Below are 27111 nucleotides of genomic sequence, written 5' to 3' on the forward strand. Positions count from 1 at the left end.
TATATATATATATTGATAAAATGAGTATAGCCTTAGGATCCATTGAAAAGATGCTTGTATAGTATAGTATAGAACTTTGGGTTGTGATTGGTGAAGGATTAATTTGCAACAACATTGCGAGTTCCGATAGGTTTTGCCCACAAATCGAGGGAATATAATCCACTGCCTTGCAACTTTGGTCTCTCTTTGATAATCACGCTCGCCGTTGATGATGAATGTCCGTAAGGTACATATGCGTCATTTTGTGTCACCTCCCTTTTTCACATTTTTAGTGGTTCATGGGAGAGATAATAAGATTTTTTATGGTAATTAATGTATAAAACAATTTATTTTTATATTATGATCATGGCAAATCATAATTTTTTAGTATTGTATTCATTATTTCTTCTAAGGTTTGATTCTTATGTTATGTTACTTTATTTAGTTGAAGAGAGTAGGATAATGTTACTTCATGAATGATATATCATGTTGTGTGCATTACTAGTTAGATGTTTTAATGTATTCATCATTATAATCATTTCTCACTCTTTTTATTAAGTTAGTTTTCAACTTCATGTTTACAGATAATAACTTTCTCTATAGTTTCGTTTTTGCTCTTAAGCTAATATAAATATCAACTTTTTGCTATCACCAATGAAGGTAATAAAATATTTATTTTTTCTTCTCGTTTGTGCTATCATTGCGAATTTTAAGAACTTGACCACTAAAAATTTCTTAATGCTAGCATCTTCCGTTTTATATTTATGGTCTAATATCATCCATAATTTTTTTGGTCATCTTGTGGATATTATACACTTCATATAGCGTATCCGACAATCCACTAAGGATGTAGTTTTGGCATATGAAGTCAACATTCTTCCAAGCTTCAACGACAATCCACTTGTCGTTAATATTTAACAGAATAGCTGATGTGACAGTTAAATGAATTAGTATATTGACATATTTGGTCCTTATTACTAACACATTTAACCAATTTGATCTTAATTGTAATTTAATTCTCAAATCATATAGTGACATGTGTCACTACTTGATTAGAGGGATTTTTTTTTAATTTATTTAGTTAAGTAAATTTCCACTTCAATCATAAGGTGACACATCTCATCTTATGAATTAAAGGTTAAAATAACTTAATTTTTTTTAACTTAGTGAGACTCAAATCAACAACCTAAAGAATGGCTTGGGCGGGCCTCTACCACTGGGACAAACCCCATATCTATTTTATAATATAATTTATATGTTTTATTATTATCAACTGCAGAAAAATAAGAAAAAAAATTTGGTTAAATCGACACTAATGCATAAAATATTTCAAAATACATAAAATTCATATAATTTTATGAAATATTCGAAAAAAATAATGGTACAAGCTTTATTTTTAAAAAAAATTGTTACGTATATGATTTTTTAATAAAAAGTTTTTTTCAATATCTAGATATTTTTTTATTCATTATCTAACAATTGATTTTTTTAATTATTAAGAATCATATAGGCAACAATTGAATTAATTAAAAGTTAGGACCAAATTAATAGAATGTGTAAGTAATGAGGGCTAAATGTGTAATTATACAAATTTTATTAACTACCACACCATCTCCTCCGATAATATTTAACGTTTTATAAATTAATTATACGTTTAGTAATTTATAAATTGTATGAATTTTATGTATTTTGAAATATTATATGCATTAGTGCCGATTTAACCAATTTTGTTTCCTTATTTTTCTTCAATTGAGCATAATAGAACATATAAATTATGTTGTAAAACATCTCACAAGCTGGTTAGAATCGTGATGTGTTCAAAGATATTTGAAGTTATTTTAACCTTTCATTCACAAGTTGACACATTTCCCCTTAAGATTGGAATAAAAATTTATTAAATAAATTAATAATTAAAAAATTCTCTTTAATAATAAGATGGTGACACATATCATTATTTGATTTAAAAAATAAATTTATTAAATTAGATTACGATTAAAATCAAATTGATTAGATATATAAATAATAAAGATCAAATATATTAATTTATTTAACTACTACGTCAGTTATCCCGTTAAATATTAATAATAAATGATTTAATTGATAATATTTAAATAATGAAATTGGAAGATCGATGATTAAAATAAAATAAAAAAATAATTAAGTAAAGATTGATATAGTTTACTCTTGAATTAAATCAAATGTCGAAAAAACACACACATATTAAATTAATATAACTTTCTTTTTATTTTTATCTTTTTATTCATAACCATGTCAATCACTTTATATTTTTGCATAAAAAAATAAAAAATAAAAAATTTGGTTCAAGACTGTCGGTTGCCAGGACCAGGTATTTCCATAGGCACGTGCGAGGCAAACCTTTGGACTGAGAAACCAAAAGAGAAAACGACCTAACCTGATATTTTTATAATTTTCTCCTAAACGTAACTTGGATAACTATATATTTAACATCTATTATTAAAAAAATCAACAGAACTGCTAACGTGATATTTTTTGAAAAAAAATTAATGATGACACGTCAACATCATTGATAGTTTTTAATGGAGGATGACCAAAATGAAACAAAAACGTAACGTTAAGTATGATTTTAAAATAAAAAAAATAGTTGAATAACCAAAACGAAACAAAAGTGGTAATTAGGATACTAAACGTATTGTTTACCCAAAAAAACTTCCAACGTGGTATCCAATATAAACCTAATATTAAACAAATGAAACAATACAGTAGAAACTCTTTAAATTAATACTCGGTAAATTAATAAACTCTCTAAAATAATAAATTTGTCTGGTCCCGACTTGGGCCAATGTAAAAAATTGAAAAACTCGATAAAATAATAAGATAATAATTTTTCGTGAGATCCCTTTATAATTTTCGGTCCCAAGAAAATCATAAATTAATAATTCATAGAAACTGAAAAAAATATATTACACTCTATTGAAATATGATTCAATAGTTGTCTGTTTTCTTTTAAAGTTCAAGTCTATTTGGAGCTCATCTCTAACTTTTCTTATTGCATCCAATAGCTCAGGTGTTGTATTTTTGTATTGTATCATAAAGTTGTGAAGAGTGTTCGACGCCATAAGTGCTTCCTTTCGTGTAACAGGCTCCAAAGACATCATATCATCTTCGTCGTCATCCTCTGCATTATTCTCAATGATAGTACCCACAATATCTTCTAAACTCTGAACCTCCGAACATGCTTCATTTTCACCTGGGTAGTTCATTAGATTGTCGATATCCATCTTATTACGATAGCCACATTGATTGATCATAGTCTCGAGGTCTTGAGTTTCTTCATCAAAAGTGGATTCATCCAAATTTCTTGCAACATCACTAGCTGAACGAATTTTATAGTGTCGGAAGTAATTCACTATTGTTTCTTTTCGAACATCTATCGTCCAAGCTGGGATTGCCAAATTGATAGCATCAAGGACATTTATCTTCCCTGGATCAGATTGTCCCACCTCACAACCTTCCAATATTTTGCGGTAAAACCTTCTACGGTAATGCATCTTGAAAGCTCTTATTATCCCAGCATCGCAAGGTTGAATCTTTGATGTCATGTTGGGTGGCAAGAAAAACAACTCAACGTTTCTTAGCCCTTCAATATTTCTTGGATGTGCTGGACAATTATCCACCACAAGTAGAACTCTTCTACCATGCATCATTTGGTCAAATGAACGAATATATTCATCAAAAAGCACACTAGTCATCCATGCTTTTTTGTTAGCTCGATACTGACAATCCAAGCTATTCATGTTGACATTCTTGAAGCAACGAGGCTTTGCATATTTCCTAATAATCCATAGAGGGATTTTGTCAGAGCCATCTTCATTGCAACAAATAACTACCGTCAGCCTTTCTTTATCTTGTTTTCTTCCTTCAAGTTGTTTTGTTGCCAGTGAATGATCAGCTTGAAGCCTTTAAAACAACCATGTTTCATCCATATTGAAAACATCTTTCATAGGGAACTGATCAATTTTCTCCCGAATCGATACCAATTTCTGCTCCAAGTCTTGTACATCAACAGACCCACTCTCGCCAAAACGACAAAATGACTTTATGTCATGTCGGTGCTTGAATTTCCCAAGCCATCCTATAGAGAAGTTAAAATCTGAATCATCATGAGGGTACACGAGTTTCATTGTATCTCTTGCCTTCTGCAAAATTAATTCTCCTGTGATATTCACACGTTCTTGATGCTGGAGAAACCACTCATAAACAACCTTCTCCATGTCAGGATATTTTGTTGGTTTGTGTCTTTTGATCTATGCTCTTCCCTTTTCTATTTCAGCAGAGAGATAGTCATCTGACCGCTTAAGTGTGTTTGATATTGTTCCTTGACTAACTTTCAACTGAAATTTTCCCTCAAGCCATCTCTGCAAGTCTTTTTGTGTGCTTGCAGGTTTATCTCTCTTGTACTCACACAACTCATTACGTATTTGATCTGACATAGTTGATTTTGCAACACCTTTTAGATGAGAAGCCATCTTGTGAGATACGGTTTGAATACTCTAACACATTCATGTAATTTATATATGCCAAACTTGCTTAAGAATACATTGAACACATTTGTTCCTCTTGTTTACATTTAATGTACTTCAAAAGTCATTATTGATTTCCAATGCATATGAACACAATAGTTACTAATTTACGTTGAGTCCCAAGGTTTGCTGCAACGTAATTCTAAGAGGCATAGACTAATTTGCCTTTTTGTTTGGTATGTACAATATAATTACTTAAAAACTCTTTAAATTAATAATTATTAATTTATCAATAAATTAATAAATTTATCCGGTCATGACATTATTAATTTATAGAGTTTTAAATGTATATGAAATATTTTCTTTGCAAACAAAGCATTTCTTAATTGGAAGTGGAACACATGGAAAAGCATAACACTGAGTTCTCCTCTTAAACAATGATCAACGGATACTAATCCTCACACACTTGCGTCTAATAACTTAAAAAACATAACAGAAAGAGGCCCAATCTTATATGCTATTTAGATGGTAACATTGTATATGTTTTCTAATTACTTTTAACAGTGTCAGCTTTGGTAATTACTTGTTTTTGTTTTAACTTCTAAAACTAAATATATTTTTAATTAAAAAGTATATTTTATTAAGTGAATTTAATAATTAAAAAAAGATATTATTATTAAAAAAAATTATAAATAAATATTATCTTATAATTATTACATACTATTAAAAAAACTCGGGTAACAGCAGAAGAAATTGAAAGTGTTCACACTATAATTTCAATCGAGTGCAATTACAAAAAAAAAGTTTTAAGGCTAGTGAAAAATAGATTTCTGGCTCTTGCTCTTACAATATTCTCATGTTTCTCACCCTGAAATGAGCATCTGTATGATTAAAGCGAAATCATGGTGAGCGTATAGAAGCTATCCTCTTCGGATTCTACTGCGGGCGGTGAGCTTCTAACACGGGTTATTATCCGGCAAACTACACGAAGAGCTCGTTGCCATCTGCTGCCATTGGCGGCCGGAGCTTGCTGATGATTAGCTTCAAAGGCTATCTGATTCAACTGGAAAAAGAAGAGCCTGGACGCATCAATCACATCATCAATATAAAGCGGACGACCATTCTTCAGACTGACGCAAAGTTTGAGAATAAAAGGGCAGATAAAACCTGCAAGTATGGGAGAGAAACTGCGGGTGGAGGATGTTAGGTGGAGTTTGGCTATTGCTGCAACTAAGATCAGCCCCATGGATATGATAAACAGAAGGTTGGAGCTTGGCCTCTAAGAACCAAATATATGGACAAATTGTACGATGGAACCACTGAAAATGATAAGGAATATATGGACAGTTTTCGAGTCCCTGTAGAGACGGAAACTTTTTTACTTTTTTTTTCCTCTTGTAAAATAGGATAGATTTTATAGTCAAATACATTTGCAGAAATACTTTTCACAGATGTGGTAAATAGGAGCGATTATTCAATCTAGTCTAGTTAAACCGAGGAAAAATTTTGAGTTAATTATTATTCAAATTTTGTTTAATTGAATTAAATTAATTTTTTTTTAAATTTATGTTTAACTGAATTAAATTAATTTTTTTTAAAGTTATGTTTAATTGAATTAAATTATTTTTTTAAATTTATGTTTAATTATAATTATTTATAATATTTTGGTTAAACGCCCCGACTTTATGGATAATATTCAGCTAGCCTGATAAATATAATTATTATAATACAATGATATTAAGTTGTCCTTCTAGAACAATTGGTTAAACGCCACGGCTTTATAGATTCAGCTATCTAGACAATGACAGATTTAAATAAGGAGTTTCGGTAAAAATAGACTAAGGGGGTTAAGGAACACATGTTATAGTCAATTTTACACGAGCACGCAACAATTTCATTTTTATACCGATATTTCTGCACTGCCTTTGTTAGAGGAGTCTACAAAGCTTGAACAAATGGAAGATTTCAGAAGATCGAAATAAAAGGTCTAGTAATTGATCATGCTAGTTGCGTCATTTTGTTCGCATCCAATTAAAATGCCAAGTCAAAGAAAAAAACATGTTGCAATGACCGAAAAATGACATTTTTTTATAGGAGGCCAACCCAAAGCCAATTCATCCATTTGAACATTTGTCAAAGAGCTATAACTCTGAAAGCATTAAAAGAGTTATTGATTCCTTTGATATTCTTTGAACTCATGTTTATGATTTGATTCGATTGCGGACCTGAATTAAAGAGCAATGTTTTACAGAATTCTTCTATTTTTATATCCTTTTTCCCTCCTAAATAAGAGAAAGGAAAAAACATTTTCAAACAGGACAGTCTCAAATGTGAAAGGCTACAACCCAAGAAGAAAATGAGACATGATCGATTTCAAGGATCAAGATCGGCAGACAAAGCACGAGACTCCGTCCAAGGCTAATTCATACTGCATGCATCTTAGATATACCTAAGAGCATTACATTTATCATTTTTCACATGCACAATTTTTTGCAGTTTTCAGAGTCAAGTTTCGACTTCATGATGAAAGATACTCGATTCAAAAGCTCTTTTAAAGATCGATGGTGGCTGCTTGACTCAACAGTGAAAAGTTACACCTCAATCGACTTGACATATCTACAGATCTCAGAATCAATTTCAGATGGGTTTGAGAGCCAATTCAGAATGAAGGTTTCCAGTTAACATTTTCAAGCCAGATTTCAATTCCACGACGGAAGATATTCGACTGACAGAATTTATCAGTGAACATTCTCGTGAAGGAGAGTCATCCAAAAATCATATTACTTGGTTCAGATCCGCTCAGAGGAACCACCTGAAGAATTATGATCGGCTTAGACCCGTGAAGGGAAGCCATATTTTTAGAAACAATCGACAGCATAACTCATGGTGAGAAGGGTTATCTGTCAGCAAGGACCTTCGAGTTCGACTACGCTCAGCTCCAAGGCACATCATTTACAGCATAGCTTAAGGCAAGAAGGGTTATCTGCCAAAGACCTTCGAGTTTGACTACGCTCAGCTCCAAGGCACTTCATTTGCAATATAGCTCAAGGAAAGAAGGGATATTTGCCAACAAAAGATTTTCGAGTTCGACTACGCTCAGCTCAAGGCATATCATTTGCAGCATAACTCAAGGCTAGAAGGGTTATCTGCCAACCAAAGACATTCGAGTTCGATTACGCTCAGCTTCAAGGCACATCATTTGCAGCATAACTTAAGGCAATAAGGGTTATCTGCCAAAGACATTCGAGTTCGACTACGCTCAGCTCAAGGCATATCATTTGCAGCATAACTCAAGGCTAGAAGGGTTATCTGCCAACCAAATACCTTCGAGTTCGACTACGCTTAGCTCCAAGACACATCATTTATAGCATAACTCAAGGCTAAAATGGTTATCTGCCAAAGACCTTCGAGTTCGACTATGCTCAGCTCAAAGGCATATCATTTGCAACATAGCTCAAATGCATATCATTTGCAACATAACTCACGGCAAAAAGGGCTATCTGCCAAAGACCTTCGAGTTCGACTACGCTCAACTCCAAGGCACATCATTTGCAACATAACTCAAGGCTAGAAGGGTTATCTTCCAAAGACCTTCGAGTTCGATTCCACTCAGCTCAAAGGCACATCATTTGCAGCATAGCTTAAGGCAAAAAGGGTTATTTACCAAAGACCTTCAAGTTCGACTACGCTCAGCTCCAAGGCACATCATTTGCAGCATAACTCAAGGTTATAAGGGTTATCTGCCAAAGACCCTCGAGTTCGATTACACTCAGCTTCGAGGATACGACATTTTCAGCATAACTCAAGGCTAGAAGGGTTATCTGCCAAAGACTTTCGAGTTCGATTACACTCAGCTCAAAGGTAAATCAAATTTGTAGCATAACTCAGGGCAAGAGGGGATATCTGTCAACAAAATTATAGAGTTTGATTCCATTCAGCTCGATGACACATCAATCATACTACTGCCCGGTTGCAATCGAGGTTTTCAAGTCGAGAAGAAGACCTGGGTTAGTCGTGCCTTAGTGACAATAAGTTGTTTTCCAGCAGCATAGCTTAAGTCGAGAAAAACTATCTATTAACGAAGATTTCTGAGTTCGTTTCCAATATAAGGTCTTTAAACCGAGAAGAAGACCGAGAGGCAACGAGAAGCCAAATTCTGAACTACGAATTCAATTCCATTTCAAGATAGACTCAACTTCACGACGGATGAGTCATCTACAACTCAATTCAACAGGGAGTTATTCTTAATTGAAATATCAGAGTCAATTTTCTACTCCACCGAACGAAAATTTGTGTCTTTTTTTATCTTTGATCTATTTTTTGTTCCACGAATAAAGACAAAGAGGGGCAGTTGTAGATACTAAATTTTCACTGCATCTCCCTACTCCTCAGGCTTCCAACAACCCGGAATTCCTGATACCCACTCAAAACAGAAAAATAACTATTCAAATCGAGGACTCTTGGAGAGTCCTCACACCAACGGCAACGCGCCCACCACCGTCGAGATTTCCGGCGCACAACCAAACCATAAAAACAAAAACAAACGATTTAGTTTTTGAGTCCAACTGGGAGACTAAAACTAGCCGAAAATGAAGGGATTTGAAGCCTATAAATTCATGGGGGGTTTTCGAGGACATCAAGAAGCAAATATCGAAAACCTAAAAATTTGAGAAAAAAGAACGAACGAAAGAACGAGAGCCTACCTTTTTTATTGGTCGTCGGGGAACTCAAGGGTCGTCGGAAGTCTGAGTTACCCAAAGACGCTGGTGCTTGGTCCCTATTTGCGTTGATTGTTCGAGGCTGGGAAGTTTGTATTCAGTGGGTTGCAAATGAACTTCTTTCTTTCTTTTAATTTTTAAGTTTGATGTTTGGCGTGAATATAACTCCAGGGATTAATATGCTTTCCAATTCTTTTGTATTGGGACAATTACCTCTTTGGTCACTAGACACTTTTATGAATCATATGTTTGCTCCTATTTTTTTGTGCTTGTATTTCTATCATGTTTTATTAATATTCTTTTAAAGTTATTGCTTTTTATTTAGTCGTTTAATTGCTTAGTTTGTTAAACTTTTATTACTTCACATTTTAACTCATCATATTTGTAGGTCTTCTAATGCCAATGAATATATGTGATAATATGTGTGCGCGTGATATGTTTTAAAATTGTGTTACGGTTTTAACTATTTTTTGTGTGTGTGATAAATGTTTTTATTAAGTAGGTATTTTTTTAGCCTCTAAATTTTTAATTTATTTCAATTGAGTCCTTTAAATTTTAGTTATTCATTTTTTTCTCTTTTTTAATTTTAGCATTCTTTTTCCTTTTTAGTTTTAGCGGTTTTTATTTTATTTATTTTTTATTTTTTACTTCTTATTCTTTTTATTTTATTACTTTATTTAACATTTCTTTTATTTATTTTTCCCTTTGATTTATTTTTTTAATTTTTTCTTTGATTTGTTATTTATTATTATTATTATTAATTTTTTTCTTTGATTTATTTAATATTTTTTCCTTTGATTTATTTTTTTTCTTTTTATTATTATATTTTTTCCTTTAATTTATATAATATATATTTATTATTTTTTGATTGTTTAGGGATACTTTTCAACCAATCAAAGGTAAGTAATTAGAGTCGAATGTTTTAAATTTCAATTTCAATTTTTAATTTTCACTATTAAAGACAACCAAAAAATTAATTGGTACCGAAAAGGCGGTTCAAGGGTGCTAATCCTTCCTTGACCGTAACCGACTCCCGAACCCGACACATTTCTGGTAAAACGCAGATCATGTAAGATGGTGTTCAATCCACCTAAATGTTTTTAAAATGATATGTTGAGTTAATCGATCGAAGAATATAGCCAAGAAGATATGAATTGGTAATTAAAATTTCGGTGGAAGCTTTTGCAGAAAATTGAAAAATATTTGCTCAACAATTTAGAGTGGTTCGACTTTCTCAACCAAAGTCTACATCCACTACCTTAGCTATCCACATTAAAATCGAATTTGATCTGTAAAAGACTTGGAGTAATATTTTGATATTCGAGTAATTAAATCGAATATACTTAGAAAATCATTTGTAAAATCTTAAAATTCATTTATACTTAATTTGTTATATCGAAACATCAAAAATGTTTTCAACATAATCGGTGACGACTCTAACCCAATTATTCAAGTCGAAGCCCAATTCCGAGGCTACCCGAAAGACGGCCGCGACAATGGTTAAACACATCCATATTATCTCATTTTATGTGAGTTCAAATCTTGATATTTATCTAAATACCTTTTTATCTAATTTAAAAAACTATTAATTATTCTCGATGTCAAAAGTTCAATTCAACGCAAATTTAATGTAGATTTAGTTTACACTCGGGCCTTTTAACGCTTTAGCATATATATATATATATATATATATATATATTTATCATAGCAGTACATTAAATGACTTAAGCACTTACACTAGCTTCTTACAACACGAGTTCTGCAACTTCAACTGGAGGGTGATGAAGGAGGATCTGTCTCACTGTCCTTCCACGAGTTAATAATAATGGAAAATCCGCAACTTTATTCTTATCATGATGTACACAAATTTCTCATTCACGCTCCAATAGTGTTAATATTGATTCAACTAGTGAAGAGACTATGATAGAGCTAGCTTTTTCAATTAAGATTCTTGATGTTTTACGATTTATCCCTTTTAATTTTGACCTTCCTAAACTCCGATCTCTGAACATGATGAATTGCCCATAGTTCAACTTCTAGTCATCGTTTTGGTAGTGTAAAAATATGTCTTGTTCTGCTTGGTTTCGATTCATATCATCATATTCACTTTTCAAAGTCTTCTTTTTTTTCTTCCTGCTTGTTCTCTCATTAACCTTAGTGAACTCGCCGTCATGGTAATTGTGATTAACGACAAGAAAGAGTTATGAGGTTGAAGAAAAGAGAAATTTAATGTTAATACGAAAATAAATAATTAATTAAAAATTAAGCCTAAATTTAATGATGATTAACAGAAAATTACTGTCATGTTTTAATTTCATTAGTTGGGACCATATCTTATGTTATGAAGAGGGCCTATAATATAATTTCTCCAGCCTCATGGCATATAATAATAGGAAGATAGGTTATCGAAGTTATGTTAGGCTTATAGCATATCATAATACGTTGAAGGTCAACCAAAAAAATGGATTTCTTTTTAAAAAAAAATAATTTTTTAAAGTTATTTTAAAAATAATATTTTTTTATTTTTTATAAAAATAAAATTTTAAAAGAAATATAAACACTACGCCAGATAATAGTTTGTTTTAACAGTCTTTGCAGCATAAACACTTAAAAAGAATAATGTTGGAACCTTTAAACACATATTTTGAGTGAAAGGCACCTAGAATTAGTAAATGATATAATTTGGACACCTATTTTTTCTTTAAGTCATGTATAAAATATAGTTATAATTTATTAAAGATTAACTGATAATTAATCATTTATCAAAATTTATAATAATAATCGTAACTGTTAACTGTCCCTTTTAGCAGTTCTATTAATTGAAATCGTTAAACTTTAATGGTTGAGTTAATTAATCTGTAAAATATAACAGTTATACATGTTAATCTGAATACTCTTATTGTATAGGACTACTCATAAATTGACAAGATGGAAAATTTAATTATTAGTAGATCATTTGAATCTACAAATAATCATATCATCAAACTATAACCGATAAAAGAATATAGAATTTAAAAAGATTGAAGATACTTCGAAAGTACAATTTAACATGACCTATTGAAGAGGTATAACATATATTAATCATATCTAACCATCCAACTTCATCTTCACAAACCTTTATGAAATTATATCATTGACCGTAATATAATATTGACGAAGAAACGAGAATAGAAAATGTATAATCATATAAATTATTTAGCATGCAGTGCTCGCGGTTTAATTTTAAATATTTTTAAGTAAATGTTATGATTTTTATAATAAAGGAGTGCATGACCAATATTGGAATCATTAATAGACTTCTAACTCTTGTAATCGTACCTGAAATAATATTAGTAACCTTCAATAATCACTGAAATAGTATTATCCACAATTTTTATTATCAAAGATCTTTCTGCATTCAATAGTTTTAAAAATTCTGATTACATTTAAAGTTTGGTTAAATTGAATTTATTTTAATGGAAGAAATTCTTTTATTATTAATTTTTTAAAACATTATTTAAGAAGACACAATATCAAAATTAGCTCTTAACATTTTAAAATGATCATTTTGGTTCTTACTCTTTTTTTTTTGAGCATTTTGACTCTCAACGTTTTATTTTAGGACAACAATGTCACTCTATGAATGGAAATTGTTAGTTAACACATTATTAACACTCCAAAATAAGAATCTTTTACCCTAAAACGAAACGTTGAGGGTTAAAATGCTTCAGAAAAAATAAGGGTCAAAATGACTATTTAGTCAAATGTTTTTTGCTCTAAAATGAAATGGACCAAAATGCTAAAGAAAATAAAGACTAACTATTTTTGTTGCATTAATATACATAAGCCAAATGCCTTTAGATTTAGGTCGGGTTGTTGCAGAAAGCTTAGATTTTGTAAATAACCGGTGAAGTACCAAAGCGTAAAAAATTATGAATGTGATGTATATATGTAACTTTGGTGAATTACAAAACCGTAAAAATTTATGACTGTGAATTGTATTCTTCTTTTCAAGTTGTATATTGTTGAAGTATGGTCCCAAGCACGCTGATATGCTAGTGCGTGGCACGCTGGTTAGCTCGTGCGTGGTAGTCACTGTTAACGTTCGTGGAACGTTCTAGTTTTATGTGTAACAGATAACTGCTTGTGGAGTTACATCAGTTATTGCTGTTAGGCAATTAGAGTCTTGTTAGAGTAGTTGTAGTGCAGTTAGTCTCTTGCACTCTTGTTGAATCTTGTAGTTTGTTAGCTATATAAGGCATGTAAGATTGAAGGAATCAATGTAGAAGAGCATTATATGTTTCTAGCTATGTTGCAAACTCTCGGTTACTGAACTCTCTCAACATGGTATCATTCACTGATACATCCTAGGGTGTGCTTTCGCTATTCGTTTTCCTATGGATCACAGTACCTCGTCTACATCCACATCAATGGAGTTCTCATCAAGAAACACTAAAGTCTTCACCAATAAAAGAGTGAACATAGTGCTTGATGAAACTAATTTTCTGTTGTGGAAACAACAGGTTTTGCTTACCGCAAAGAGCCATCGCCTTGAAAGAATGCTTAATGGTACAATGCTCCATCCTCCAGAAACAGTGGTTGGTGAAGATGGAGTTGTAGCCGCCAATGAAGAACATGAAGAGTTCTTGGCTCAAGACAGTGCCTTAGCTTCTTGGTTGCTTTCGACGATTAGTCCCCATTTACTTCCACAATTCGTTGGTGCTGAAACGTCTGCCCAGGTATGGAACAAGGTTTTACAGTTCTTTGCCAATCGCTCTACCACTACAGTCATGAGCTTACACTACAAGCTCCAATCCCTCAAGAAATGAGGAGATAACATGAGATCTTATCTCACAAAAATAAAAGAAGTCACTGATGCCTTGTACTCGTGCGATAGCCCAGTGGCAGTATCTGAGCACGTTGCGAGTATTCTCCAGAGCCTCACAAGGAGTATCAACCCTTCATCGCGGTTATATCTGCTATGCATGACACATTGTCACTTGAAAACATATGCACGATGCTTATTGACGCTGAAACTCAGCTTGAAGGCTTTGATTATCAACCTGACTCCTTACATGTCAGTGCCAATCTTGCACAAGGAAAAGGTGAGGTTGAATCTTATAAGAACCAAGAAAAGCAGTAGACTCGATCAAGCCACTCGTTCTACTCTCGTGGGAGATCTCGTGGTAGAGGCAGGACACGGTCGAGAGTTCAATGCCAACTATGCGACAAATTTGGTCATCTTGTCAGCCAATGTTGGCACATATTCGATGAGGAATTTTTTGGTATTTTGATTGATGATCACACGGCTGGCTTTGACTCCTCTAAAGCATACTATGCTGCAACTAGTAACAATGAAGGCACATGTGCTTATTGTAATCACATCAGTGCACATTATGGTGACAACAGGGGTACTACGAAAATCCAAGCACATGCAGTATCTTCTGGCCAAGATCAGTGGATAATTAACTCCGATACAACACACCATGTCACCCTCAACGAAGCCTCCATCACACCTCACTCGAGCTATAACAATCCTGGTAAGTTGATGGTAGGAAGTGGAGACTACCTACCAGTTCACTTGGTTGGTAATGTTGAGTTGAATACTTCTTCTAGAACCTTGGCCTTAAGCAATATCCTACATGTTCCCTCAATAACGAAAAACTTGCTTTCTATTTCTAAGCTTGCTAAGGAAAACAGTGTGTTCCTCGAATTTCATTCCAAAACGTGATATGTTCTAGATTAGGCCTCCAAGACAATTTTGCTTCAAGGAGAAGAGTGCAATGGGTTATATACTTTCAAAGCAAGTAGAGCTCGATGCCAAAACAATGTGGTTTAAGTATAGACTGCTATAGCTTCCTCCACAGTCTCAGAAATGTGGCACAGAAGACTGGGTCATCCTGCTCATGACACACTTGCTAAAGTTTGTAAACAATTCAATGTAAAAGCATTAGATGATATTAATAAGAATTGCATTGCTTGTCATCTTGGTAAAAGCCACAAGTTACCATTCCCTTGCTCGGACAGTGTATACAACAAACCGTTTGAACTCGTGTATTCTAATTTGTGGGGACCTCCAAACTGACTGGGGAGGAGAATTTCAACCTTTGACCAATGAGCTAAGCAAAGCGGGTGTGATTCATCGCCTCACCTGTCCCCACACATCCGAGCAGAACGGAGTAGTGGAACGGAAGCATAGACACCTCGTCGAGATGGCCTTGGTCTTACTTGCACAAGCATATCCATACCTATTAAGTACTGGTCCTATGTCATTCAAACCACTGCACATCTTGTAAACAAGCTTCCTTCAAAGGTGCTTCTAGACAAGTCCCCGTTTGAGATGCTATATGGCAAGCCACTAAACTACAGTAGTCTGCGGGTGTTTGGGTGCAGGTGCTTCCCACACTTAAGACCATTTCTGCAACACAAGTTAGAATTTAGATCCCAGCCATGTACATTCTTGGGGTATAACACGCAGCACAAAGGTTTTCAATGCTTGGCAAACAATGGGCGAGTCTATATTTCCAGACATGTCTTTAATGAAAATGTCTTTCCTTTTGCAGGAAACACTGGCCGAGCTTTAATTGTTGCCCCAATTGGGAACATTTCTCAGTCACTCAAACTGGTCACTGATGTTACCAGGCTAGAGTCCTCACGATTTGGTCATAACAGACTATCTTTAAGTGCTACCAGAAGTATCTCAATGAGCAGTCCACAAGGTTCAACTTCCAATCAAGAATTGTTGGGAGTTGTGGTTGCTCCTGAGGTTCTTGCTGTTGATACTCATAGAGATTATCAACATGAGTTACATTCATAACAAAATGCCCTCGATGGAAGCAGTCTGGTGTGCTGCCTGAAAAAGGCGTTGTATGGGTTGAGGTAAGCTCCAAGGAGCTGGCATACTAATATTCAAGATAGCATGCTGAGCATTGGATTCAAAGAATCAAGAGCAGGTGTGTCGTTGTTCATTAAGAAGGATGGCCAACACTATGTGTATTTGCTTGTCTATGTTGATGATATCATCATCACAGGCCACTCGAGTGCTCGAATCGGTGAAGTAGTTCGGTTACTGAGTGAAAAATTCTCCCTAAAAGACTTGGGGTAGCTCGCATACTTTCTGGGAATTGAAGTCAAACGAACTAATAGCTACCTTGCACTCTCACAAAAGAAGTTCATCATGGAACTCCTTGAGAAAGCTGGTATGTTGAAAGCCTTTTCAACACCAACTCCTATGGTGACAGCTACCAAACTACGTTGTGATGATGGAGAACTCATTCTCGATACTCACTTCTATCGCAGCATTGTTGGAGGGTTGTTGTACGTGTGCCATACAAGACCTAACATTGTTTTATGTGTTAACAAAGTTTCCCAGTTCATGCATACTCCACGACAATCCCACCTGACTGCAGTTAAGCGAATCTTGCGGTACTTGGTTGGTACATTGAATTTTGAGCTAACTTTCACTGCTGTTGGAGCTGGTGTGAAGGTGGATGCCTTTGCTGATGCCGACTAGGGAGGCAATATCGATGACAGGAGGTCCGTTTTTGGGCACAGTGTGTTTGTTGAAAGTAATCTTGTTGCATGGAGCTCAAAGAAGCAAAAGTCTATGTCGAGGTCCACCATGGAAGCAGAGACAAGAGCATTGTCGACACAGCTGTCGATGTTGTATGGGTTGAAGCCTTGCTGACTAAACTTGGTATATGTCAGAAAGAGGAGCCTGTCATATGGTGCGACAACACCAGTGCTGTAGCTCTCAGCGCCAATCCAGTCTATCATGCTCACACCAAACATGTTGACTTGGACATACATTTCGTTCGCGAGAAGGTTGCTGCCAAACTGATGAAGGTCAACTATGTACCAGCTGCTCATCAGATTGCTTGTGGACTAACAAAACCGCTAACATGAATTGCCTTTGAAGAATTTCGTGCGAAGTTATGTATGAAGCCGTACTGAGAAGAATGAGAGGAGAGAAAGCAGGAGGAATGTTGAAGTATGGTCCTAAGCACGCTGATATGCTAGTGTGTGGCACGCTGGTTCGCTCGTGCGTGGTAGTCACTGCTAACGTTCGTGGAACGTTCTAGTTTCATGTGCAACAGATCACTGCTTGTGGAGTTACAGCAGTTATTGATGTTAGGCAGTTAGAGTCTTGTTAGAGTAGTTGTAGTGCAGTTAGTCTCTTGCACTCTTGTAGTTTGTTAGCTATATAAGGCATGTAAGATTGAAGGAATCAATATAGAAGAGCATTATCTATTTCTAGCTATGTTGCAAACTCTCGGTTACTGAGCTCTCTCAACATATATAAAACAAATATGATGATAAGTAGCATCACAATTATAAACCTCATTATTTTATTTTTCTTTCATAGGTGAAGTTTATTATTTGCATATGTCAAGTATAAAAATACCCAGTTTCTTGTCTCACTCCACTAACTTCCCTCACCATCGGCAAAAGAGTCTCACATTCCCTCATTCTCCATTCAGAGTCCATTATTACCTTATCCCATCACCCATAAATTATCTTGTATCTATATCCCTCAAGCCCTACCTATATCCATATCTCTACAACCTCACCTAAAAAATATGATGATAATCAATAAAAATGGGATGTCGAACCTAGCTAAAGAAATCTGAAGGAAAAAAACAGAGTTAAAAAGGCTGAAAAAATGAAAAGAAAAAATAAAGGGAAAAGTTCTTCCTTTTGACGTATGACTGTTTTCGGTGACTAGAGAGCCTATTCGAAAATTTTAACGGTGAAAGGCTCCACCACTATAAAGAGGGCCGCATACGCTAGTATTAGCTCCATCTGACGGTAAAGGAGGAAGACCGACAAAAGGGTTATCGAACTAAGTGTAAATCTATGCCATCAGAGGTGTTTTTTTAGCAAAATCAACACCGAAATCGTGTTCAACGTGTCCAGACAAATCAGCATAGCATTTTGGTAATTCAATCACTAAAAGCAATGGCCAACAACGATCAGCTGACGGAGGCAACGAAGTAGGTTTTTTTTTGTCGCCGCAAACAAAAAATAAACACTCTAATCATAGATTTAAATTACATTTTGCATTTTTAATTCAACCACATTATTTTTATCGCTATTGTAGATATAACTGATGATATTGAGGTTATTGCAAGTATCGCGATTGTGATTTTTTAATAACATATGCTATTGTGGACATAACGGTTGTGGATATCGCAATTTTAGATGATGTCGTTACTACTACTTAAAAGTCGTTGTTGTGGTTATAAACCGTTATTTAAATAATTTTTCCTAATAACAAATGCTAAAAATAAATAAATTCTAAGAGTATGCCCATAATAACAAGTATTGAAAAAAATGGCTCCCTATTCCCTAATAACAAATATTAAAAAATTAAGTTTTAAGAGTATACTCATAATAAAAAAATATTGAAAAAAAATATTAGACCTCTAATAAAAGTATGAAAAATTGGACTCATAATAATAAATAAATATTAGAAAAAATTAAATTTTAAATGTATACCCCTAATAACAAATATTGAAAAAATTAGGTTCCTAATAACAAGCATTGAAAAAAATTGGACCATTAATAACAAATGTTAGAAAAAATATTGACAAAAAATTAGACACTTATACAAATATTAGAAAAAAAATAATTATAAGATTATGTCTCTAATAATAAATATTAGAAAAATTCAGCTTATAATAATAAATATTGAAAAAATAAACCCTTAATAATAAGTATTAAAAATAATTAGACCCTATAACTAATATAAAACTAAATTTTTATAAATATAATACATTATAAAAATTCTAGGCCTTAGGCAAGTGTCCTATCTAGGTCCAGATACAACCCTACAACGAAGATGAACGGTGAAGATCGACACCTTTTTTAGAGAGAAGACAAAAAAATTTCTAAGAGAGGGAGAAAAGAAGAAAAAAAAAGAAGGGCATTTAAAGCCCCTTTAAATGATAAATTTTTTTTGATAGTTAAACTATAAAACGATATCATTTTAGGGACACTCGACCCATGACCTAAGCACCGACCTAAACCATCTTAGATCCGAGTATTTTTTTTAATCTTTTGGGTAAATTTTTTCACGATCATTCGACATATTTATTTGTTTCAATTTAATCCCTTGTCACGATTTCTTATTATTTTGGTCATTTTAATTTTTGATTTGATTCAGTTTAGCCATGCTTTACAGATTAACTACCATTTGGACCCTTATAAGTCATGTTTTATGTAATTTAGACCTAGCATGTTAATTAATTAAATTATTTGATCATTTTAGAATTTTTTATTTACATATTTGTTTATATTATGTTTATTATAATTATTATGTCTAACATTTTTTTTATTTTACTTATTTTACAAAGCAAGACAACATTTGACTCCTTCTAAATTATTAATTTTGGGTGTTGTGAGTGTTTTAACTTTCCTCACACATAATTAACTTCCGAGTCCAATTTCAATCTTAGTGTTATGCATAGAGTGAGCTTGAAGGTATTCAGTCATACCTAGTTTAAAACGACCGATGGTGACTCCACAAGCTCTTTAAAGACTCAACACATTCGAATTACCACAAAATGATTTCTATATATATTTTTAAAATTTTAATAATTTAATTTAAATTATACATTGTTTTATTTTAACATTCATTTTTTTAATTTTATCATGATCTTAAAATAAAGTATCTTTACCCCAAAGTGAATTTAAATTTATTAAAATATTTGTTTTAATGAGGTGTTTGACGTTAAACTTAAATATTTAATATTAATTTTGGTACTACTTATCACAAGATTAGAAGTGTTTATCGAGCGAGTCGATCACGAGCCAAGTAATGCTTGACTTGAGCTCATTCAAAGAAATTGTTGCTCTACTCGTTGCTCGATAAAATATTTCTCAACTCGTGCTCATTTAAAAATTTATTGCTCGACTCAACTCGTTGCTCGTTTAGCTCATTAGAAAAATTACCTTGTTTTTATACCTATATGTAAAATCTAGTAATACTATGAATAACTTAATATAAACATAAATCAACTAATTTAACCAAATAAATTATCAAAAGAGTATATGAAACAATTTTAAAGTCTAAAATCCAAAGTAATAATCCACAAATACACCAAACTAACATATTATTGTTATAACTAAAACCTCAAAGATATAAAATCAAGAACCTAAGATTTATCATGTCAAATCATCAAGAATAAAATACTAGATATGGAAGTGTATCTGAATTAATCGATATGTGAAAATCGAGTATTTCTTTGGTTGTGATCTACCAAGAAGATAAGTTTGTTTTTGCTGTAAAAACTATTTAACGAGATAAGAGTAATATAAGTTAATCTTTTCTTGGGGACCATTATCTCTTTATATAGAATGAATATTATGTCAATCTATTAAGTATTTATAATTTTACTCCTCATCAAATTATGAATACAAATTATGGTATCTACACTTTAAATACATATGAGACATGTAATATAATTGGTCACTTAAATTTTGTGTCATACTTTATGATAACATTGTACATTGTACATATATACCCCTAATTATGGATTTTAATCCAACAATTACAACCAAAGTATCAATCCACAATATAACAAACTAACATATTTAAAACATCCTTGAAAAAAAAATCAACAATAAATAATCAATCTTAAAAATAAAAAATTAAACACATTAATTAATAATTTAATATCTTTTTTTATTTATTAAAAAATTAATAATAATTATTAATTAATAATTTAGTATCTTTCTTATTATCTATTAGTAAATTAGTAATTATTAAATAGATTTTTTAATGAAATAATTTTTAAAGATAACTACTAAAAAATATAAAAAAAATATTTAACAAACTGTTTGCACCTGTTCGCGCACTTATCGAGTCAAGTCGGTCCTTGCTCGACTCTACTCATTAAACTCTTGAATTGAGTTCAAGTCTCACTCCAAATTAAACGTTCACCAAATTTTAACAGACTTAAAATTTAAACAACTCACAAGATGCTCAACTAAGTAAGCACTCATAAACAAGATATAGTTTCTTCTAAAGATAAGATCTTAAGCCATTATGAAAGAAATAATTCAATTTTAAACCCAACATCTGGGCTTTGAGCTTTTGAGTTATTCATGGACAGTAATTCAATAACTCAAGCTTCCCTCTGTTCAAAGACCCAATTTCAGCAAGTAATGTTAGTATTTATTCCTCCTCTATGTTAGTTTTGGGTAATATCTGATGCCATGTCAGCATGACTTGTTTCTTTCATTCAGTTTGTAGATTTCATACAATTATATTGCATGATAGGCACTACGTGTTATGCATAAATGCCATCAGAATATTGCAAATAATGAAAACATCAATATAATATTTTAGTAAGAATTGGGGAATTCTCCCAACAAACCAAACGATTGAGTCATGAGAAAGCATTTTTAATGATGAGTTCACTACTTGCTGGCTCGAACAATGCTTCCACTACGGTTGAACCAAATTCACTTGTGCTTTTAGATCCATTGATTCCAACTGCAACGGGCTTGCTCAGAAGCTTAACCCCTTGCTTCCAGTATCTGTGGTCTGAACCAACATGAAAACGAAGAAGATGTTATCCCATGCAAATATATTATACTTTTCAAATAAGGGTCAACAGAGAAACACAACCGTACCTGGTCCGGTCGATACTACGACCGAATTCTCTGCATCCATAACCCAATCCACCCACAGAACAAATCCATGACACATACCATGTTCACTGAATTGAACCTATGATGAAAGAGCATGAAATAACATCATTACCATAACTATTGAATACAAAGGCATTTCAGTATATAGGCCGGTTGGAAACAGGGGTACCTCTGCTTTTCCATGACATGAAGTTATTGATTTCGAGAAATCAAATTCTAAGATGGTAAATCTCTCACTTAACTCCTAAAACACATTCAATGCAGTTGAATTAGTATCAACAAAATGATTGTCATTGTTAAACTCAGTTTTGCAGGCATCAATTACCTTTATCTCACCGCACTGCCATATGGAGAAAGGAAGACATGGACCCTCTTTCGGGGCCGGTAATTCACCGCATGCCCCTAAGGTAGTATTTACAATAGAGTGGTCAAAGCCTTCGACCTCACCTAAGCAACGACAACTACTCCAAAGATCCTGTACAAGTATGATAACAGAACTGGACGATCATGAAATATGAATTGTGCATAAGAGGAGAAATTCAGTCTAATGTTTTATTCTTTATTCCTTTTTTGGTGAAGTAGTAGGAAACAAAATGCGGCAAAGCAAAAATATCAACTTACAGGGAGAGACATAGCACAAGCCTTTAGTCTTCCTTTACAAGGCATTATCAGCGCATCTTCTGAAAGGATGGGGTCGAGCAAGGTACGGTCCCTCCTAAACCCGAGCCAAAATATAAAAACAGATCAATCGAGAGTGAGTGACTAATAAATACAAAGTCCTCTTGAAACCATTCAAATAATATTATTGCCTTCTTCCTATTATAGGATTTAACAAATAAATCGAAACTTGTCCTATGTATAAAGGTGGTGGATTTTTTTTAACTCTACAAATGGCTTTAAGAGCTGTCGTATGCCGAGTAATAGAGGAAAATTACAACATCCTAAGGTTCTGGCTGAATTGTTAAACAGTGCTGAATGATCTTTATAAAAATGCATTACAGAAACTATCAAGAAGAGGACATACCAAAACCGTAGGTTCTGCCATGGAAGCATCCCTTCATTTGCATAATAATATGGTTCTCCAATCAACATATCAACCTATGAAAGAAGGCATAATACCTATTTACTTGAATACTGTATAAGAGAATATTAGAACATTCAAATCTCAATATAAAAAATATTCAAGCACAACACATTAGAACGAGCATCAACTTCTAAATATTAATAGGACTTGATGTGCTAAGATTCACATATCTAAAACCAGCTCTTTGGCCTCTCCTCTCGTTTCATAAAAGGAAGTGATATTGAAAGAGAAAATGGGTTTCAATGGAAAAATGAAAAAGCAGAGTAACATTCTTTTCTGGATACAAATATTAGAGATATATTCAGGAAGCATGTGATGCAAGCAAGCAAATGGTAAAGCTGAAGCAGGACAAGAATTACCGTTCTTCCATGAGTATCATGCAAGGTCAAAGATGCTTTCCTCTTTTCGGGAACTTCCACACGATCCATAGAGAAACCATTTGCCTTCACAACTTTTTCCAAATATTGGGCACCCTTTTCTCTCAACCCAGGAAACAATGATACTACATGTGACGTTTTCGAAAGATTTACAGCAAGTAGGGTTAAAAATATGCTATCATCCACAACAACACATAATGTGTTAACTCTTCCATGCAACTGCAAATAATAGAGTTAGTGAGTTACAACTAAAAGGTGTAATACAAAAGGAAACTATTGGGGGGGGGGAAATGGTGAAATCAGCCAAATGTAAGAATACGTGCGCGCAGGGGAAGCAAATGAGATATGTAAAGGGGGTGAGAACCTTCACTCGAAGATAGAGTGATTGCTTACAGCATTTCTTACTGCTGTCAACATGGACAATCGCCATTCACCGTCTCCATAAGTTGCAATTCTTTCTGGTGACAATAACAGCTGAAAATCTCCAATTTTGTAATCATGCTGCCTTATGTCAGTTTGAGTGACTTGGACATTGAGGTTATATAAGACACTAGTCTCCGTGTGAGTAGCTTCCAAAAGAACTTCTTTTCCCACGGACACTGGCATACCCTTCCCTCGAAAGAACCAAACACACTGCTTCCAATGGTCACACCAATTCCTATTTCCTAATGAAGCATTATAAAGCAATTGAGGCCATAAGTTAAAATAGTTTCTATTTTAGTTTCAGGAAAATTTCATCAAAACAGAAAAATGATTTCAGCAGAACTCAACTCCATCCAATGTGTTTACAAAGTTAAGGATAGAAACATAAGAAATGCATTCCTCATACGGTTTTTAAAAAGATTTCCATGTTAATCTATTTTCAATTTGAAGAACGTCAAGAGTAGACAGCATAAATGTGATTAAACAGTTAAGCACAAGCAATCATAGATGACTAACCTATATTAGTCAGTGAATTTATCCATCTAGGGGCAGTGGAATAGAAGACAGTTCCTTCACTATCAAGTTGAAGAACCCACCTGCAAACAAACACACACAATTGACTGAAATTCTTTAAAGCTGAAAGACACAAAAGTGCAGTCATGAATATAGTTACCATGAAACTATAGCATGAATGTTACCATCATCAATCGCTTTGATCCGCACCTTAGTTTCCCTATGGCTTTCTGGCCGTTTCCAGAAGTCAAATTCAAATATTTTGAAGGGTTCTGAAAGCTAAAAGAATTCAAAATTTAGGAACAAAACTGTTAGCACATTTCTGAAAGTCTGTACAGAAGTGGATGAATAAATGAGATTACCAGTTTTATTTCATTCCTTATAGCATCACAATGCATTGGATACTGTTGTGATTTGACATGTAAAATACTATCCAAGCCTGTAGGAACAAGACAAATACCATCTGATGCTTTTGCTTCAGTACCATACAAAACATGAAGCTTCCACAAGTATGAACTTTCAACCAGCTAGAGGAAATACAAAATTAAAAGAGTAAGATTCTGAAACCCTTCAACATAACTAATAGGTTAACAATTCAGGTCCTTTAGGATAGGGAAAAGACCTGGCCATATGTAACAGCTCGGTATGGCACCGTTAGTGGATTTTCAACCAAAAGCTTATCGTATGCATATTGCAGAGTCGGAATTAGCCCTTCCCCCAGTAACTCCGAGTCCAAAATCTCACTAACCTGCACTCACAATATCAGATAATGGTCACTGTTAACATTAGACAACAATCAATTAAACCACAACATTCCATCTCTCAACATCCAAAACACATTTTTTTTATAACAGGCAATCAAAATTTAGAATCAATGATATACTCACAAGGACATCTGCTTGCGAAGGGATATCAATACCAACTTCGAGTTCATCAGAACGCTTATTAATAAGATTGATGGCTTTTCCCAGGCCATTTCGATGCAAAACTTTCCTCATCAACTTCGCCATTGGAAGATAAGATTCACATGCTGTCACAGTACCATTTAATCCCATCGCTCTTGCAGCCATCATTGACAACAGCCCAGTTCCCGCACTGCATAATATCATCAATAGCCAATTCAAGTTATAAAATCATTCCAAAGATTTAAAATTTTCAAAAGCTAAACCCTAAACTTTTGCTTACATGAAACAGTACTACTCCCCTTAACGATCTTTACATGAAAGATCAGTTAAATTTCAAAAAGCAACGAAATTATTAACAAGCGAGGCATGAAAAGTTCATTTATTGTTGAAGTTTGAAGAATTACCCAATGTCGAGCACGTGGCAAGGTTTAGTTACAGTTTTGTCAATGGCTAAACGGAAGGCTTTGTTCCGACAAGAGTCGTTGAGCATGTCGAGATACGACGTGGCGGCTAAAAGCGGTTCCTTGTAACATTCAGGAAGTTCGTCGTTGTCTTGGATGACGACCCACTCCGAGTTTCCGGTGAGTGGATCGAGTTTGAGTTGGAAGAGTCGCTGGGAAGACTGGGAACTCATGAGTCGAGGTAAGTGTAATTTGTGGTGACGAAGTGAGTTGGGGGTCAAAGTCAAACGAGTTGAGGAACGAAGAGAAATGGAGGGAATTAGGGTTTTGGAGATGAAAGAGTTCATATGATGATAGGAACGAATGTTAAAACTATGGAGTAAATGTTAACAAATGATGAACAGAATTTTAAAAGAATCTATATAAGAGAATAGATGGATTTTATAGATTAAATAAAAATATTATATGTTTAAATTATAGGGTAAACTACACGGGAGACCACTAACTATGGTCAATAATCAATCTGATCACTGAATATTTTTTTATTTAAATCAGACCATCAAATTTTTTAATTGATTCAATCAGATCATTCTCTGTTAAAAAAATAACGACGAGTCCGACGTGACTGTTATAAACTACCGGCGACATACACCAAAGGTTTTTATATTTTATATTGTTATTAATGCCAACTGAGAAGACACATGGGTTTTTTCACACAAACGCATTCGGTTTCAAACCATTTTCATTACCATCTTCTAAAAATCAAACTGGTTTAGAGAGATTCAGCGCATATGTTTGGTTAAAAGCTTTGAGGGTTTCAGGAAGAATGCAGTTGCACATTGAACCTAATACAAAGAAAAGATGAGGAACGTGAAATCAGAAAATGCTTGTGCAAGTGGATGTAATAACAACGATATCGATGATATACCTATTCCCGCCCAGTCGATTCACCCATTTTGGAATGTGTTTCCCCGTCAGCTTGTAGCAAATATCCTTGCAGAAATGGTTGCAATTCTTGACAATCAGGTGATACGTATCTCCATGATACCTTGCTGAATTCCGCTCCATGAATTCCCTTACTTTGATAGGGTCCAATGATGTCATCCCAATGACTATCGATTTCCTGAACTTGAAACCTGGACACTGCCGCGGTTCGACCTCGAAAACACCACTCGTCGGGTACTCATGAGCTCCGAATGCATACTCCACATCCTGAACTATATACAGTTTAAACTTAGACCACAAAACCAAATAACAATACATGTTTTGCATGAAGCAAATGGGCCAAAACTAAATGGAACAAAAGCATAAAAAACAACTGGAATGAAGGGTACCTTCCACACCAGAATGAAAGATACCGAGGCCAGCACAGTAAAAGTAGCCATTGATGGGGGTTAGGTCATAGACAGTGAGATACACTGGTGCACACCTCGGATCAAAACTAGTTGGCTTCACCTTTGCAAAAAAAACGAGATGCTGATTTGCTTTTCAAAATCCCCAGCACCACTGATTTCCATTTCTTCCTTTGCTCAATATCCATATTTCTTAAGTGACTAGACTAGACTTCAATTAA

General features: G+C 33.8%; 1 protein-coding gene and 1 pseudogene across 1 annotated transcript; both read right to left on the bottom strand.

The window, feature by feature from the left end:
• Nucleotides 1-2921: 2921 nt before the first annotated feature.
• Nucleotides 2922-4487, bottom strand: LOC120219328 (annotated as a pseudogene).
• A 17006-nt stretch (nt 4488-21493) lies between these two features.
• On the bottom strand, nt 21494-25912 carry LOC120113425 (protein arginine N-methyltransferase 1.6). The gene is made up of 14 exons (XM_039134603.1): nt 25542-25912; nt 25120-25327; nt 24855-24980; nt 24595-24759; nt 24393-24511; nt 24236-24315; nt 23690-23961; nt 23279-23515; nt 22860-22933; nt 22457-22550; nt 22161-22310; nt 22005-22079; nt 21818-21914; nt 21494-21728 (listed from the first exon to the last, which is right to left on the bottom strand). Exons 1-14 carry the CDS (start codon nt 25883-25885, stop codon nt 21571-21573), a joined length of 2199 nt encoding a protein of 732 aa, XP_038990534.1. The 5' UTR covers nt 25886-25912; the 3' UTR covers nt 21494-21570.
• Between the last annotated feature and the right edge of the window lie 1199 nt (nt 25913-27111).

Source organism: Hibiscus syriacus, unplaced genomic scaffold, assembly GCF_006381635.1.
Source record: "Hibiscus syriacus cultivar Baekdansim isolate YM2019G1 unplaced genomic scaffold, ASM638163v2 tig00110206_pilon, whole genome shotgun sequence".
Classification (NCBI taxonomy): Eukaryota; Viridiplantae; Streptophyta; class Magnoliopsida; order Malvales; family Malvaceae; genus Hibiscus; species Hibiscus syriacus.